At 35.7% G+C, this 18,600-nt stretch overlaps 1 protein-coding gene across 1 annotated transcript in view; it reads left to right on the top strand.

Annotated features, from left to right (window-relative positions):
- Positions 1 to 14,002, top strand: part of LOC149803752 (GATOR1 complex protein NPRL3-like) — a 60,143-nt gene extending 46,141 nt beyond the window's left edge. Inside the window, exons 11-15 of the mRNA XM_089953521.1 lie at positions 4,683 to 4,789; positions 5,798 to 5,927; positions 7,771 to 7,978; positions 10,370 to 10,589; positions 13,563 to 14,002. Of these exons, the coding sequence (XP_089809647.1) occupies positions 4,683 to 4,789; positions 5,798 to 5,927; positions 7,771 to 7,978; positions 10,370 to 10,589; positions 13,563 to 13,722 (825 nt within the window). The 3' untranslated portion in view covers positions 13,723 to 14,002. The remainder of the gene's footprint in view (positions 1 to 4,682; positions 4,790 to 5,797; positions 5,928 to 7,770; positions 7,979 to 10,369; positions 10,590 to 13,562) is intronic.
- Positions 14,003 to 18,600: the final 4,598 nt, after the last annotated feature.

Consider the following 18,600-nt stretch of genomic DNA (forward strand, 5'->3'; position numbering starts at 1 on the left):
TGATCCTCACAACTCATACTCTTTTAGAATATATCTCTGCCAAGACAATATTTTAACCCCCATGTCAGTTACTTCATTGTTTCTAGGGATTAGTACATGAGAAGCTAGACTAATTTCTACTGTTGTTCCCAGTGCATGCATGGAAGTCCCATCAAAGAAATAGACTAATTTCTACTGTTGTTCCCAGTGCATGCATGGAAGTCCCATCAAGGAAATAGACTAATTTCAACTGTTGTTCCCAGTGCATGCATTGAAGTCCATCAAGGAAATAGACATATTTCTACTGTTGTTCCCAGTGCATGCATTGAAGTCCCATCAAGGAAATAGACAAATTTCTACTGTTGTTCCCAGTGCATGCATTGAAGTCCCATCAAGAACAAGGGTAAAGGAAATAGACTAAGTGTGGTTGCTCAGCTGCATCACAGTTTGGTGTCATTAGTATATTACAATGCCTGCTTATATGCTACCTTGTTTCATTATTAACTGTCTGTACCATAACTAAAGTAAACTAATACATGGATATTTTTCTCTAGCATGTTATACAGAATCCTTAGATTCTGTGCCAAAGAGCAAATATCACATTTTATACAATCTAAAGAAAGTTATGCAAAAGTATGGCTTTTTGAACCACCAAAAGTGCAGTGGCCATAGCAGTAGCCTACCAAGGGAGGTAACTAACTGTGAGGAACATAAATTTTCTGTCTGAATTCCATCGCCTGTATGAATAGTCAGAACAAAAGTTGGAAACATAAACTGTGGCCACCGCCCATAGCACACAGATTTTGTGTCCACTACTGTAAAATCTGGATAATAAGCATAAATTAATAGCTCATCTAGCCACCTTATGGTCAAGACATCTTAAGTTATGAGCCTGCATTAATCATGCATTGTCTATCGTCCTTCAGCATTTGCTATTTTAAACTTCTGATGAAAAAACAATGGACTACTTTCAACCAAATTTTGTACAGGGCATTGTAGTGTGAAGGCTTTCAGAATTTCTATTAAACAGATTCCAATCTGCCTTTAGATATGGCTGCTGTTCCCAAATGGAAAAACCTTGAAAAACCTTTAAAGAAGTTTTCTCAGAAACTCCTCGGCTGATTTTATCCCGATTTGATAGAGATAATCCTGGCATAAAAAGGGCTTTTAACCTTTTACGTCATAGAGCATAGTGACAAAGTGCAGTGCGCTATAAATAGAACACCTGTTATCTAGTCAACAGCATACGCATAGGCCTGCCTGTGAACAGTTAAGCAATGTAGTGTATGTTACATTTAACAGCAGTTTTAACCATTTTACATTTTTGGTACACATCTATTATATGTGGAAAAATTTAAGAGTAAAGTCCGATTGCTATAGCTGTGTCATTATTTTTCACGGAAGAATTTTTTATGTGCTTTAAAATCGAGAGAGAACTCGTTCACCGTCATGTCCGTGAGGCCGCGTGACCAACTGTAGCTGCCATTTACCATACTTGAAATTTATATGTTTTTCGTCAGCATCTACATCACTAAGTCATCTGAATTTGATAATTTATAAAAACTAATTGCTGCCTGCATCAATATCAGAGCCTTTACCTAAGTTATTGAATCTTTCATGGTTGTGATTCTAATCGTGAAAACTTCGTACGTACTGAATGAAATCCGCAACCACCATTTCAGAGAGTGGAGATTACGGCCCAGTTACTTTAAATAGCAGATATTGACCAGTGCATAAATAGCGACCATGTGATCTGGCATAATTGTCATTCGCAGAAATGAATATAGTATCTAATAGGGGGGTTCCCCCGAAGGTGGCGCTATGAAAACCAGCTCAAAATGGCTGATGTTTACAGCAGGCGTCAAAAGGCACTTCCATACGAATCTTTTAGAGGTGTCAAAAGGCGCTTCCATGCAAATGGAGTAGAGGCGTCCAGAGATGCTTGCATGAGGTAAAGGGTTAAGTATATAAAATCATACTGAGCTGCTAAATAAAAACGCTGAACAGAATTGGACCAAATTTAACAGAAAGCATCTGCATACAAATCTTTAACATTTGTACAGATAGTATAGTTTCACCATCATGGATGGATGCCAGTACTAAAAACCTTTAAACAACTTTGCAGAAAATAGCTACACAGAATTTAAATGAAATTTGTAAAAAGGATTCCTGATATAAAGAGCTTTAATGTTTGTAAAACATTTTCCTGATCCACAATCTATTATGGCTGCCAGTACTATAATATAAAGACTTTTCAACAGCTTCTTCTCAAATGACCCTTATGGACTTGGACTTGTACAGTATACTTTGCATCCTCATGCACGTTGTAAGAGGCAACTGAGTGGAGGCAACTCAATTCTTCTTGGTTGCATCCCATGTTGGTAGAGGAAGAAATCCTGGTCGTTGATTAAAGGAGAGATCAATAGTTGTCACTGCAATGCAACATACTACTTAAACCTCAACTTTAGCTTGAAAGGTGAGGGCCCAGTCGGATAAATCACCTTGACATGTCAAGCTTCAGGGATTATGATAAAGACATTCAACTTCACTGATCTCCATACTTTTCAAAAGTCACAATTGTCATTAAAGAAACATACTTTTATTTCTGGAATCTTACACAAGACAGTTCTTCGGTGGTGGTGGCAAGAGTATTAAGTATATCACCATGTGTAGCCCTGATATGAGAAAAGCAATAATTGAGCATAAATCTATGTGCCCTTATTGGGCTTAAGGTGGGAGGGGAGCAAAGGTAACGAAATAATAGGCTGATATTCTAAAGGATGAATTATTGTTTTCAGCAGAGCTTCAGGGTTTTCTAGAGGCAGTATTAAGGATATCAAGGCATGCTCTTTCTGTATCCATGGTGCTCTCTGTGGAGCTGCTCCACCTACACAGAAATGTTTTAAAGACATTGAAGGTCTAGCTGGGCAGCAGAAAAAGAAACATCAAAGGGTTTCTCCACTGGATGCAGTGACTCTCATTGGAGGTCTCATCCCTTCAGTGACATCTCAGGATTTAAGAGATCAACAACACCGGTCTCTTGCAGCTGCTCCCTGCTCTTCCAAACAGGCCAGGAAGAATGCTCAACATGACTGCCCCTTGAGACTTTCTCGCATGTTTTTTCAAGTAGGTGCAGCCCTAGCGTTGTCAAAAGCAGCTTCAATTCAAGGCCATCTCTCTCTCTCACCCTTGGAAAGACCTCATGAGAGTCTTCGGAAGGAGGAGGAAGGGAGTAGGCCCTCAGGGCTAGTGTCCTCTCTTGCAATGTCTTCCTCTTCTCAACATCCCAGTGGGTGCATATCTTGCCCTTTTTTGGGGTCTGGTAGGGCATCATGGATGATGATGTTGGTGGCATTTCTATTTTAAAGGAGAACCACCAGTTTCATTCCTGAAACATCCTCTTCTATAATGGACCACCATCTTATTTCACCAGTCAAAGCTAGTAGTGCATTTAATGGAAGAGGTGCACACCCTTTTGCAGAAGGGCACAATTTCAATTTTGACATTTGCCATTCAGACCAGAGTGGTGGTAGTGGACATAGCTCACCTAAGTCTTTATCGATCCCCTGTCATCCACTACTTTGATGACTGGTTGATTCAGTGTCCTCAGAGATTCCCTTCTGAATGACCTGTCCACAGTGACCCATTCAGGTCTTATCCAAAGCCTAGGAAAGCTGGATCTCATCCCTTCTCGAGATTTCTTATATGGGGGTGGGGGATGAATTTCCTTACCAAGCTATGTGAGTTCATGTTCCCCCAGACAGGATTGACAAAATCCTGTCCCTCTTAATGGCATTCCATGCCAAAATCATGTTGACTCACCATTACCTTTACTCCTTGGATTCTGGCTAAGAATCAGCTATCTTCATTAGCTCCACTACTTTCTCATCATTTTACCTTCAGTCTTTGGTGTACCAGAATGAAGTTATTTATTGTTCGACCTGATAGTAATGTCACAACACTCCTACTTTAAAAGTAAGTAATATAGTTTCACACCAGATTTGTTGGGGCCATTTGCCTACCACCCATGTGGTAAATTCAGCAATGCATTAGTAGCAGGTATTGAAATACCTGTTACTATTCCAAAGATTCCCTCATCCTACCCCTCGCTGATTACCTGTACACTTGGTCCAAGTCAAAGAGGATAGTATTCAATATGAGAGTCGTGATTCAGTAGTCAGATTGAGTTTTTGTTCTTGTTCTTTTAGTTTTAGAACCATTAGATTAATCAGAGGTAGGAATCATGTATCTTGGATGAGGGAATACAAATCCTGGATTGAAAAGCAGTGCAATAATAGCAGATAAGTAGTACATAACTAAAAATATATGTAAACCTTCCCCCCACACACACACACACACAGTTCATTTTTCAGTATCTACACAATATACCTTAAAGTGAGCCTAGCAAAGTATTTGGAAAATTGCTAAAACACTGGCATAATTGGAGAAGTTTGATGGAGTATTTTTCTGGATTTAGGGTATGCAATAATTGATTTCATGTAGTTATGAGTCTTAAATAAATTTTCACTCGCACAGAAAAATGAACCTTGTCCACTTTTAGAGGAGTCCTTTGTACATAAGGTGCATGGAAAACACTTCCATAGAATGACACCTGTTTTTAAAAGGAGTTTTAATGTCCTGTGACTGTCCTTTATCAACAGGTTTTACTTTATATTGATGAAATTTTATTATTAATTTTCCAGGTGTTCCGCCTTGTGTGCCATCTTGTGTACTGGGGAAAAGCTACAATAATATACCCCTTATGTGAGACCAATACATATGTATTATCACCCATGGCAAATACTCTCGTGTAAGTAACTTTCAGTAGAACTTGACTAATGAAGCCACTCATGAGACTTGAGAAACATGTTTCTAATTTTGGCATGGTAGTAATGAAGTCCACTAAATGACAGACAAAATTGGTTCTTTAAATCGGATCCTTTTAGTTGGCTGGTCTTAAAACTGGGCAGGCTGTTAGACAAATTTTCAATTTTAAAATTCCTGAATGAAATTAGTTTTGCTCAGTTTGAACATTTTTAGATTTTTAAAAAAAATGTTATATATCACCAAACAGTGTGCAGTAACCATCACTGAGAAACGAATTTGATGCTGGTCCAAATTTATGGGTTATTTCACAAATTCAAAATTAATTATATTTCTTGGAGGCATAATTAAAATTGGTGGATCACGAACTGATCCGTAGTTTGCAGTACATTCCAGTAGGCTGTGTTGCTTCATTATCCCCATGCTATAGTATCACATATTGCCATAATCCCCATGCTATAGCATGGATTGTTATAATCTTTATGCTATAGCATGACATATTGTCATTAGTCCTATGCTATAGCATGACATATTGTCGTAATCCCCATGCTATAGCATGATATATTGTCATGTCCTCCATCATTCTGTCCATCTGTCTATCCATCCAACAGTCATCTATCAACAACTCAGTTTCCTCCTAAACTGGAGGGTGAAAATTAATTAAATTTGGTACATAGGTTGCAAGTATATTAACCATTTACAGGAGGGATATAGCTTGGGACCTGGGTAAAATATTTAAACATTGTAATTACAGTGCCATTTTTTAAAATATTTTTGATACTAAATTTTATACATGTAGTCATAGCATGAAGACAAAACATGAATGTAATAATATATGTAATTGACACTCATGTTGTGGTCCTGAAGGGTACAGTGGCAATGGAGAGAACACATAGTAAGAAAGACATCATTGTTTGCCATGATGTATCATGTAAGTAGTTCTAAATCAATTTGCCATGCCAATACAAAATTCAAAGATTTTTTTCTATTTCAGTTCCTCTCCACTAGTTAGGGATTTTGAGAAGCACTTTGGAGGGACCTTCTTGCCGACAATAATGTCTGAGTTCTCTTTCCCTACCCAGATGCAAGATACAAGAAACATTCTGAATGACCAACAGCAACAGGTGTTACTGAGAATTCTTTTATTGCCTTGCACTGATTTTTACTGATTTCATTGTTGCTGCAAAGCACAAATTTGAAGATCCCATAAAACAATTATCAGTCTGTTCAGGTAATAGGACCCCATTCCCCATTCACAGATCAGTTATCCATGTCTTGAGACAATAGGATCCCATTCTTCAATTCAATATCTGATAGAATTTTGTGAAGGTAGTTACTTTTTAAGGTTTTAGAGGATTTCTGTGAAACATAGTATATGTTATGATTATTGTGAAAAGATATATTAAGCAATCATTGTTCTCGAAGTATTTCATTAAGTTATGCCCTTTTTTTTACTAGGTAGGGATCAATTGCAATAGAGGCAAAGTTGTCCTTAAGTGAGCAAATTGTTCTAGTTAAATATTTTTTAACCAAACTTCATATATGCTTTAGTAGTTGGAGGAAATATAATATACTTAACTGATTTTAAGTTACAAAGTTACAACCCTGGGGCCATAAGACCTGTCTGGCAAGTACTAAAACATTTTACTTGCCAGGAATAAAATCTGATTCAGGCAGCTATTGTAGAAATATAAATGTTAATGATGTAGATGAACTAGATTCATTTGTGTGCTAGGTTGTTTTCTAAAAATGAATTCCATGACCATCATGACAGAAGTTGTAGTTAATTATAAACTGAGGGCTATGTGCTCTTCCTCAGGTTGTAATTTATTAGTATTGAAGGGTGAGAACACTAGTACTTTGCTTGTATGGTTTTGATCAAAACAAATGGTAAATGGGGGTTCTGGTAGAAAGTGGACTTTTAATGCGTAAAGCCAACAATATTCTCAACAAAACATCATTTTCAGTAAAGAGAAACCCATGTCAACCCTGAATCATAACTCACTTGGGCAAGTGAAAAATTCTACTGACAGTCCAGAAAATTTCAAATGCCAAATGAAGTTTCAGCCTCAGCTGTAATCTTCAATGAAGGAATCAGCCATAACAAGTCATAAAAGTAGCTGCAGTTACATTGTTATGTCACCATTGTCATGTCACCATTATGATATCACTTGTTATGATGTCACCATTGTTATGTCACCATTATGATGTCACTTGTTATGATGTCACCATTGTTGTGTCACTTGTTATGATATCACCATTGTTATGTCACCATTATGATGTCACTTGTTTTCTTAGTATAGAATTGTGTTGGGAAATGTGAGAGAGATCATACATACAATGCTATGAATGAAATTTTGTTCTTTGAATAATTCAAAATTAAAATGTTTCTTTTATTCTGATGCATAGTATTAACACTACTGTAGAAAACAAGATCTAGTCAGCTCAAAGTACATGAAAGAATCATCTTCACAGATTTGTAATTTCAGAATGTAGTTGCATTGTTTAATAATAACATCACAGATGATAAATTCAGTGAGCAATATCCACTTTTTATGATGTATGTGATTGGAATACATTATGATCTTTTACCAGTTAAAATATTATGCATTTTTCAACACTAAGTCAGATGTTAGTTTAGGACATTTAGTGACAGAGTAGGATTTCCTATATATTTATATGTAATTTTGCTTATTTTGGGACAGATATTTAACTGTCTGGTGCAGTAAAGTGCGCCAGCCTAAGAAATTTATTGTTCAAATCCATAGTTGTGTTAAAATATTTGTTGCTCCAAAAGATTTAATACTTCAACATAAGTGATCATCCAGATTGTGGGGAGGGTTACATGAAATTCATGAGCACTGATTCCTAGACTGCATGAATACACTACAAGGAGGGCATTAATTTCAAACATTTAATTGAACTCGTCTAATCAATGGCTTTATTTTTGTTTTTTGTTTTTTTCAGGATCGAAAGGTGCAAATGGTTGTTTGGATGCTTCAGCATCATCTTCTAATGCAGCTCCATACATATGTATTTTTTGTTGCTCCTGTTTCCCGCAGGCGCTTAAAATCCCCGGAAGAAATGCTTAGAAAGTTACCAGTTCTTGATGACAACTCAGATGAAAATTTTAACAGATTTCATCGCTCTCATAGCTTGTCTGATATAGCATCAGGTGAGTACTGTAATTTTCATCTTTTGGTGGACGGGGTTCTACCCAAGATTGTTATTTCAGGAAATTTACCTGGGCAACAGTCACATTTTACTAGCAAATTATGGAACAGTTAATACTGGAATGTTTCTAGCCAGTGAAATTAAAACCAAGCTACTTATGAAACTGAAAGCAAGCTAAAGTGGAGGTCTTTTCAAATATGTATTACACGTATTTCCACACTTTTATAGATATACCATATATACTCCCCTATAAGTCGAGTCTAAGTAAGAACTTCAAATACCCAAATCTGATATCATGTGCCTACAGAACTGGTCTATGCAGTTTGTTAATAGTTGTAAATAGAATGAACAGCATAATCTCTGATCTGCTGGAAATCATGCAGTAGCAGATCAGGTGTCTATGTTATTTGCAGTTGGACTTATATGCAAGTATATACATTATTGTGATTGGTCATGACTGTATGTCTGCATGTCTGTGCATCCACCCATTTGTAAGCAGAACTGCATCTACACCAGTTGAGGGAGGATTATCATGTTTCATATAATGTTTCATTAGATGGATGCAGTTATCAGGGGAGGTGGAGGGGGAATGTGGGGGGCACAGGTCAGTGGTCACATTTCATGGACTGATATGGACTCTTCCTGGTAATCTGAACTCCATCTACACTGGTAGGGGAAGGATCATTATATTTGGTTTGTTGTTTTGCTTTGATGAATAAATAACAAGAAAGATTTTGGATTCTGGATACACCATCTGGTGTGGAGAGGTTTGGCATTAAAGGTCACATTGGTAATATTGGGCAGTTTTTAAACTGATCTTTTCTACACTGGTTGAAGGAGGGTGATCATATTTTGTATGATGTTTCACAAGGGTTAGTAAATGACAACACCGTTGTTAACATCCAGAATGTAGCCCAGGAGAAATGGTGGGGAATACAAAAATAATACTGGATAGTTGTTATGACCTCCATTTCTACTTATTAGGGTCCCTTCATCAAGATGTAGGAGTCCTGTAGTAATTTACCTTTTCTGTCTGTCCATAATTTCACACTTCTTGTAACTATTGTAACTCTGCAACCCTTTCACATAGTTGCCCGAGTCATTCAGACTTGAATAATAGGCCATGGTCACCTACTTTTGTTATGATCGTGTAGTGCTCATAAGGATGCATCACTCACCAAGTTACATCATTGTTATATGACAGTATGTATACACAGATGCACAAAAAACATTGAATGTATGTATGCTGTGTTAGCCCATTGAACCCCTTTCTAAGAGGTAGGTGCTGTGAAACCCATTCCATACCTTGACTAAATGTTAAGGTATATGAGACCTGTTGGTCAATAATTTATAGAGTTGGTCTTCATAAACGACTAATCAACACAGGCTGAGTGTATAATATACAGTTTACAGTATTCATGTTATACTCTACCAACTTAAGTTGTGAGGTATTATGGCTTACTGCCATCAGTCAGCCTGGGATTATGGGATGATGTCTATCCTTCTAAAGGACAGATTTAAGTGAAACTTGGTTTGTATGTTTTTCTAATCAAAATGATAAAATGCTGTTGATATTTAGGTCAGTGGTTTTAAAAGTCAAGGTCACCAAATCACTTACACGAGTTGGTTTTGTGTCACTCACTTGTATACCAGATACACACAAATACCTAACCAATACTTACCTACTTGAGGGTGAATTGTGACCAGACATCACCTTGCCAGTGCCAGTTTATAATAGAGCACTTTCATGTCAGATGTATTGACTTCTACCCCATGAAACAAAATTTCAATGTCAGCTTAAGTAACTGTTATGATTTATCACCTGAGAAAATTTTAAATTTACAGCTTATACTAAGATCTATTTTAGGGATTTTAAAAGATTTTACCTTTTCTTTTATTGCATAGACCTTTTAAATATTTTTTTAATCTTAACCTGTTATCTTTTACTTAATTTGAGTGATGTTTTTTTTTAATTAGAGTTTGTGTATCTTAGGATTTTCACTATGCAGCTTTTCCTTGGCATTATATAGCCAGAATTGTGCTGATGTGCGATCATACATCCATGCATCCACCCATCCATGCATCCATTCATTCATTCATTCATTCATTCATTCATTCATTGTTACTAGAAATAGATTATAGTTGCAGTTTTACTTTTTCCCACACATTTCACCATTATGTGGTATGTTATCCCATCTGCCCAAAGATGGATAATAGATTTGGGGTCAGTTGGTTGAAAGTCATTGTCAAATTTTCAGCAGTCTTTTTTCAGAGAGTGATACTTTTACACAACTAACCTTATTGTTTGTCAGGTATTATGTGCCATTTTTATTCTAATATAAATCATCATTATGTGGAAAAAGAATGGATTAAATGGATTTTTTTCTTGCAGTAAACAGTGATGAAAGCATGGGGCCTGTGGCAAATTCTAGCAGTATGAGGTCGAAGAGCCCATCAACCGAGTTTACTTCTGACATGTCATTGTTTTCTGAAGAGGTTAAAGCTTTTCTGGTGCAGGACTCAGGGTTGAGTCATCTCTCCATTGAAGAACAGGAGGCCATTATGAATGTTCCTGCAGCCAGAACTCTGGAGGATGTCAAGCTATTTGCTAAGTATGATTTTTGTATAGTTGAGGATGATCAGTAGACGGCTGAAGATCTGACACTTTTGGCTCTGTGGTTTGGTGACACTTTAGCTGTTCACTATTATCATATGTTCATAGTTGAAGGTCTCAGGCTATTTGTTGATCATAATCTTTGTGTAGTTGAAAATCCTAAACTAGTTGCAAAGTTTGCTATTTGCAGATTTTAATTTGTTACAAGATGAGGGATGAGTATCTAGTTCTTACCAAATACCAGGGTCGCTTCTACAGTGCATTGTAAATTCTCTAAAAATAAACAAAAAGCATGAAAATCGCATATCATATTTTCAAGTCCTACCTATATTTCTGCATTAGATCTTACCCCTATTTAGAAAATTCTTTTTCTTTAGTTCTAATGTAGGAGTGAATCTCCCACCCCCAAATTATTAGTTTAAAAAAATATCCTGATTTAGTTATATTATCCTTTTGCAAAACAAAAATGTATGCTGGATATATGCCATGAGATGATATGTTCTGTACCACTTTGACTCTTGATATTTTAGACTCTTTTGGATTAACATATTGGAAATGTTTATTTGAGCTACTGGAATAAAGTGACACTGTTAAGTATGGGAAAGGATATAGTTAAATAACTTCAAGTCCCTTAACAAGACCCATAACCATACAGTGGCTGGTTCATGTAATGTTTGACTGATTGATTGTAAATATAAGTTATCAGTGAATGAAGCAGTGCATAGCTATAGTTCTCAATCAATCTCACTGTCATATGTCATGAGCATTCAGAATACTTTAGACTTTTTTGGCAGTGGCTTTGTGTCAGCTTGATGAGCATTTGGAATACTTTGGACTTTGTTGGCAGTGGCTTTGTGTCAGTTTGATGAGCATTTGGAATACTTTGGGCTTTTGGTAGTGGCTTTCTGTCATTTTGATGAGCATTTGGAATACTTTGGGCAGATGCAACAAATGGTGAAAACGTTCAAAGTCTTTTTTGGTCTGTTGTTTGGTCATTAGCACAAGTTATTGATATTTCTCTTAAAATATTTGGAAGATTGACATGAAACTTTACACAATCATCTAAAGGTCTAGTTGGTGAGAAATGAAAATGGTTCTACTGGGACATCCATTATGTCCACTATGATGCTCCTCCTCCATTATGCATGGTGATATCACTAAAAGACTATGATGCTTAATGAAAATGGTGCTGATCGGACATGTATGCACCATGATGGCCATATTGAATTTTTTTTCTTTCTTCACTATGCATCCTGAATGCATGATTATGTTGACATGGGGTTTCACTAAAAGGCTTCTTATAATGTCAAGTTCTCACTACAGAGCCCATGATATCTAGTTGGTCCTAAATAAAAATGGTACTGACCAATGATGACCATCTTGAAAATCTTGTTGGTCATATCAACATAGAATTTTCACCAAAACACTTCTACTATATTTAGTTGGTCCTAAATATAAGTGATGCCAATGTGACTGTCAAAATTTAAAAATATTTGTAGAGAGCTACTTCTTCAAAACTCATGGCCATACCAATGTAAAAATGGAAGAAAAAACTGAACATTTTTTTCTTTCAATATATAATCATTTCTATATTAAAATAGTGTTGACTTTATGGCAGTCTTACTTCTCCAAAACAGATGGTCTTAATGATACAAGGTTTTCACTAAAACTGTATCATACCGATATGTCGCTGATTCTGAATGAAAATTATGCTCAACTTATCTCCAGCATGGCACTTTAGTGGCCATCTAAAAAATCTTGTTATCACTGCTCCTCTTGCACAAATGGTGGCAATAACACATTTTTTCTCACTAAAACAGCACTTGTAGTAGTTAATTGGTTCTGAATGAAAATGATGCAGATCTGATCACTGAAATATCTTAAGTTTTGTGAAGGACCTAACTGACCTTGGGTCAAGTCAAAAGCCATTGCATATGTTTATGTACTTCACTAAGCATGTGAACATAGTGACTTGTACATATACGAGTGAACTTTGACCAGACTTTGCATATAGATAAAGACATAAGCAAACTTGTGTTGGGAGTTAGATTTCCATTATATAATAAGAAACATTACCTCATTGAAGCTATTTTTTTCAACCAGCTGTAAACAAAAGTATAACAGTTAACTTAAGTAATTGGACATACTGCATGCATATATATATATATATATATATATATATATATATATATATATATATATATATATATATATATATATATATATATATATATATATATATATATGTGTGTGAACCTATTTGCTCAAATATGTATGAAAATATTTTTGTTACCAAGTTTGGTAACGTTGGAGTTGGGCAGTAATATCAGAGATGGTTTTCAAGAAACAGCATTTAAAACATATAAAGGAGATAAGAAATGGTCTTATCTTTCTTGGAAACAATAATAAAGGGGATAAGAAATGGTCTTATCTTTTTTTAGAAACAAATATAAGAGAGATAAGAAATGGTCTTATCTTTCTTGGAAACAAATATAAAGGAGATAAGAAATGGTCTTATCTTTTTTAGAAACAAATATAAAGGAGATAAGAAATGGTCTTATCTTTTTTGGAAACAAATTTCAGCCAGTAGAGCATCAAGAGACTCTGTAAACAACTGTTTCAATTGGCCGAGATTTAAAGCAGAAAAACCCAAAGTGATTAAAAAAAAATCCACCTTGGACAATCAGAGATTTCTCTAATTACCTAGAATTTAGATTTTCGTGACAGTGCACAAAAATTGGAATCATTCCTTCATATTTTTGTTAAATTATGATCAAGTAACAACATTTTATAATAATGTTGCATAAAAAAAATGTTCACTTTCCCATGGTACAGTGAAATTGATTTTTCTAGTCATGATTTGTTGGAATGCTAAGGATTTACTGTACTTAAAACATCATTTACTAGATGGTCATCATAAACTCAAATTTGGAGCCATTCCTCACAGATTATATTCAATTTTTTTTTTCAGACTGCTTCCATATTTTAATGGCAAGCATCACCTAGAAGAAATAATGTATTACGAAAATATGAGGAGATCACAGCTGCTGACATTGTTGGACAAATTCAGAGATGTTTTGATTATGTGTTCCTTCCAAGATCCAGCAAATACTTTCTATGCGAGATGCTGAATGTGCATAATGCTTAGTTTTACAGATTTATGTTTGAAATTCTTCTGTCGAACCATACAGTAAGAAAAAATGTTTAACACCTGTACTGCACACCTTGGCTAAATGTACTCACAGGAAGGATGTACACCTAATATTGTTTGGTAGTAACAATTGTGTGTTGTTTATGCTGGTTAGTAATTCAGAGTAAGATATTTTGAGCTTTTTAAATGTCTTGTGCATGCACTTTTCAAAGGTCTTCACAATAAAGAGAGGTCACAGTAATGGCCATATTTAATAGGAACATGTTGTTATTTCACTTGTTTAATAATTCTCAGCTTTTTTTATATTTTGGAATCAAAGGTAAAAAAACAAATCATCATTACATGCATAAACAAAAGGTCCACGTGGGCTTGGTATCGCTCACCATTCTTACCTAACCATTGACCATTTTAGTAAGCAGGTTTATATGGTACTGTAAGAACATACCTTAATAGCTGCCAACCCTCATAATTTTGGCATGAATTTCACTTCTTCAGTGATTCATGGACTCATGGCTGTTAAGTACTAGTCGTGATATTGGCAGTAGCTAAAACAGTCGCTATATTATTAAAACTAGAGCCGATACGTACAGTTGACCCGGTAGCAAGCATTTTAGTGTATTTTAATTTATATATATAAGAATAGGTTTACAAATGCTTTTGAAAGAAGCCTGGGCCTAACCAGAAGTTTTCTCCGCATATGTACTGCCAACACTGATTTGAATTACTATTTGGAATTACATCTTGAAAATGTCTTCATCACCAAGGAAAAAGAAATGTATTGCAAAAAAAGGGAAGTTTAGTTTGGAATATACCAAAAATGATCTGTGCATTCAGCCATCAAATACTGATACACATCTAGCTCTTTGCACATAGCGTGTTAGAAATGTTAGCATTGGGCATGGTGGCAGGGATGATGTGAGGAAGCATATTGGTAGCAGAAAACACATAGAGGATGGGAAACTACATGAAGACAGCTTTTTTGAGTGATGGAATTTTTTAGATTGAAAGATTAGCATATATCACAATTTGCTTGAGTTCATAGTTTTCCATGCATGTGCCGACACCACTTATCATTCACTGTTTGATGTTTTTTCTGGATTAATACCATTTCGTAATTAAGCTACACTGCAGTTAAAATGTTATAACCTCCAAGGAAAAAGATTTGTGTTCCACAAAAAAGAGAAGGATAGATTGGAATACATCAAAATTTGGCCTAGCATTCAGCCATCAAACATTGCACAGTAGTGTGACGCGAATTTTACAATTGGGAATGCGCACAAGGGCTGGTATTGTTGCTTACAATTTACCTGTCATACATGTACCATGTATTAATATTATTATATAGTACAAGTATGACATAAACTGTAAGCAATGATACGAGCCTCTGTGGGCATGTGGCAGAATGATGTGAAACAGCACACTGCTATAGCACTCCAGTAGATTTCAGTTTTGGAGTACTTTAAGCCACCTACTCAAGTCCTGCATGCTACCGATGCTGAAGCATTGTTTGTGAGCTTTTTTGTTGAACATGTCTTTCTCAGTTGGAGAACAGTGACAGTAAAAGATTATTTCCTGTTGTGAGGAAAAACAAGCCAAAATCTAGTGCCCCCTTAGGTGCTAAAAATTTGCAAGAAGCCTGAACTGTTTTGAAAACAAATTTACCATAGCCTGACTGAGGAAGTTCAAGACTGCCACAGCATCATATCATGACAAATAGCAGAAACTTTTTATTATGTTGATTTTTCCTATGTCTCATTGGAAATTTGTTTGGAAGATAATGGCATAATTAATATGCACAATCTACTATTCAGAGTTGAAGTCCTCCAGTATATAAACACATATAAACCGATAAAACAATATTAAACCCATTTACTGAGCTTTATAGAAATTGGATGAGAAATATGGTCTCAATGCTTCAAGAGGTAAAGTTCAGCTAATCAGATGTAAGGAATCTCATTGACCCTTTATCTCATATAAGCTGCTTTGGACACCTCTACCCCATTTTCCTGGAAGCACTAGTGGATGCCTCTACACAATTCATATCAGGTGTGTTTGGACACTTCTACATCATTCGCATGGAAGCATGTTTGGACTCCTACTCGAAACATATCCATTTTTAGCTGGTTTTTGAGGCACCACTTTTGGGGAACCATTACACTTTTGGCATAATCATTATGCTTTTTTCACTAAATTACGCCTTATGTGTAAAAATATATTTGGATTACACATTTTCGGTTATATCCCCCCCAAAAAATAATCATTTGTTTTCTCATTTTTATTAACTTCCTGGGGCCCCGAGTGGCCGAGTGGTCTAAAGCGCCTTCCGTTACGGATCACTGCCATCTCACCTCTGTCTGCGTGCATTTGAGTCTAGGATTCGGCCAATGTGGGTATGTGAGAAAGCTTGCCAGTAGCTTCAAGTGGGTTGGTGGTTCTTCCCAGGGTTCTTCCTCCACCATTAATACTGGCCGCCATGCATAGTCTATCATGTGCTGAAAAATGGCGTTAAACCCAATAACAACAGTAATTAACTTCCCATTAATCTTTCAGACCATAACTACCACTTAAGAGTATGCTTGCCTGTAGACTCGCATGCACTTTCCTAACAGTATTCTATTTATAGCAGCTGCCCTATTTACAAGAAACAAGCTGGTTTCTACTTTCAAACTTTTGACCTCAGTTTCTATTTATAGCTGCTGTATGGCTTAGGAGACTGGTTTTCTAAGTTTTAATCTTTGCTCACAGATTCTTTATTTTAATTCATATCGTGTACAGAAACAGTCTCTAGGTATTTGGTGCTAAAGGTCAAGTCAGATTTGTTCTAGTCAATTATTTTCAAATAATTTCACAGATGGATTAGAAAAAGACAAAAAAACCGATTCAGAGATGAATAAATGAATTACACAATACAGCATTCCATTCTAGGGCAGCTTCACCCCCATTGCAGGCTGTATAGAAAGGATTTTAATATTAGTCATGGTGGTAAAACAAAGAAACCTTGAATTGGCTCGTTTTACTAACTCTAGTACTATGGTAACTTCTTTTTACAACAGAACTAAATTGTAGACACGAATTTATAAATGCAGAGGCGTTATTTAGTGGGTTCTTAATAGAACACAGGCTACCCCTAGCAGTAGAAGACTATGTTGGTTATTTGTTTAAATGAATGTTTCCTGATTCCAAAATTGCAGAAAATATGCATGTGCAAGACCAAAATTATTTAATATTGTTAGGTGTTTAGCAGAAGATAATTCACTTAAAATTGCAGAAGCCATGAAATTTTGGCCGTTTAGTATTGCAACAGACACGAGCAGTGATTATGATGACAAAAAGTTGTGCCCAGTCTGTGTAAGAGACTTTGAAAACGAAAAGGGCAAAGTCAGAGTGATCTTCTTTCATTACCAGAACTAACATTAGATCCACTGAAGAAAACATTTTTTATTTGCTTAATAATGTTTTTAAGTAGGCAGAACTGTATGGGGTTTTCAGCTGATGCATTATGTATCAGTGATGACTGGAAATCATAAATGAGTTGCATTCTATATTTTGAAAAATGTCTCCATCTGTGTACATATCTGGTTGTCCCATCATATGATGCACCTTGCTGCAGGAAAGGCTGCCGATAAATTAGAAGAACTCCTGAAGTATCAAGTTGGTAATCTACCTGAAAATGTACTTTGTGCAGACAGAGTTGATGTACAATGGCATCTTATTTCCCAGCTAAAAGACCCAAAAACTGGAAGATGTATATTTCCTCTTTTTGTTAGATTATGAAAGGAATATTGGTTCTTGACCATTCTAATGCTGACTGTGAGATATTGTTCAGTATTGTTAATAAAATTAAAACTGAATTCAGATCGAGGCTGTGTAACCCAGCACTAAGTGCACTACTGGTGTGCAAAACATTCATAATCTTAGCTGGTACAAAGTGTTTTGAAATGCAATATTAGAGACTGTAGCATTTTAAAGCTCAAAGTGCTATATATGAAAACTGAATTTTATTATGTTATATGTGGATTACTCTTTATCTGCTCGGATTACTCTTTGTCCACTTGATTACACTTTTTCCTCGCCAGGGGTTGGCATGTATGAAACACCCTATTAGATACTACATCCACTGAGGTAAATGACCATTATGTAAGATCACATGGTTACAATTTAGGATCTAGTCATAATCTGCTATCTTAAAATAATGGGGTTGGATTCTCCACTCTTTAAAATGGAGGCCATGGATTTCATTCAGTAATTTCTCGAGTTTGGATGATTAGAATCACGACTATGTAAGCTTCAATAAGAGGCTCTGTCAGATGTTGATGTAGGCAACACTGATTTTTGATAATTTATCAAATTCAGACAAAATTTATTGATGTAGACTTAGGCAAAGAACCAGTCTATTTTGAGGTTGAGAAATATCAGTTGTGTTTAGTCACATGGCTTCACTGGCTTGGTGTATCCACATTGTTTTTTCACTAGATCTTCTATAGCAGTCTATCATGTTAATCATCTAAAAATTCTTGTTCTACACTTCTTGAAATGTATGTGGTGAAACTGATATTGTGTTTTCACTAATAAAAAAAATCATGCAGTATTAATTGGTCCTACATTATGAAAAGGTTTGAAAATTTGACCTACCTGACCTTGGGTCTGAGATCACTGCTTATACTTTTATTCTTCAGTAATCTTATAAACACAGTGAATTCTACATATACAAATGAATTTTGACCATACTTTTGTATTATGTTCTTTTCAATAAACAAGTTGATTGTCAGCGCTGACATTGTTTCAAGGTCAAAGGTCTTGACTTGTATTTTGATTTGTGATGTCTTGTGAGCTTAACACAAAGAAGTATGAATGGAAT

The sequence above is a fragment of the Sinohyriopsis cumingii genome, chromosome 3 (genome assembly GCF_028554795.1).
Source record: "Sinohyriopsis cumingii isolate HCF-2022 chromosome 3, ASM2855479v2, whole genome shotgun sequence".
NCBI classification, from domain to species: Eukaryota; Metazoa; Mollusca; class Bivalvia; order Unionida; family Unionidae; genus Sinohyriopsis; species Sinohyriopsis cumingii.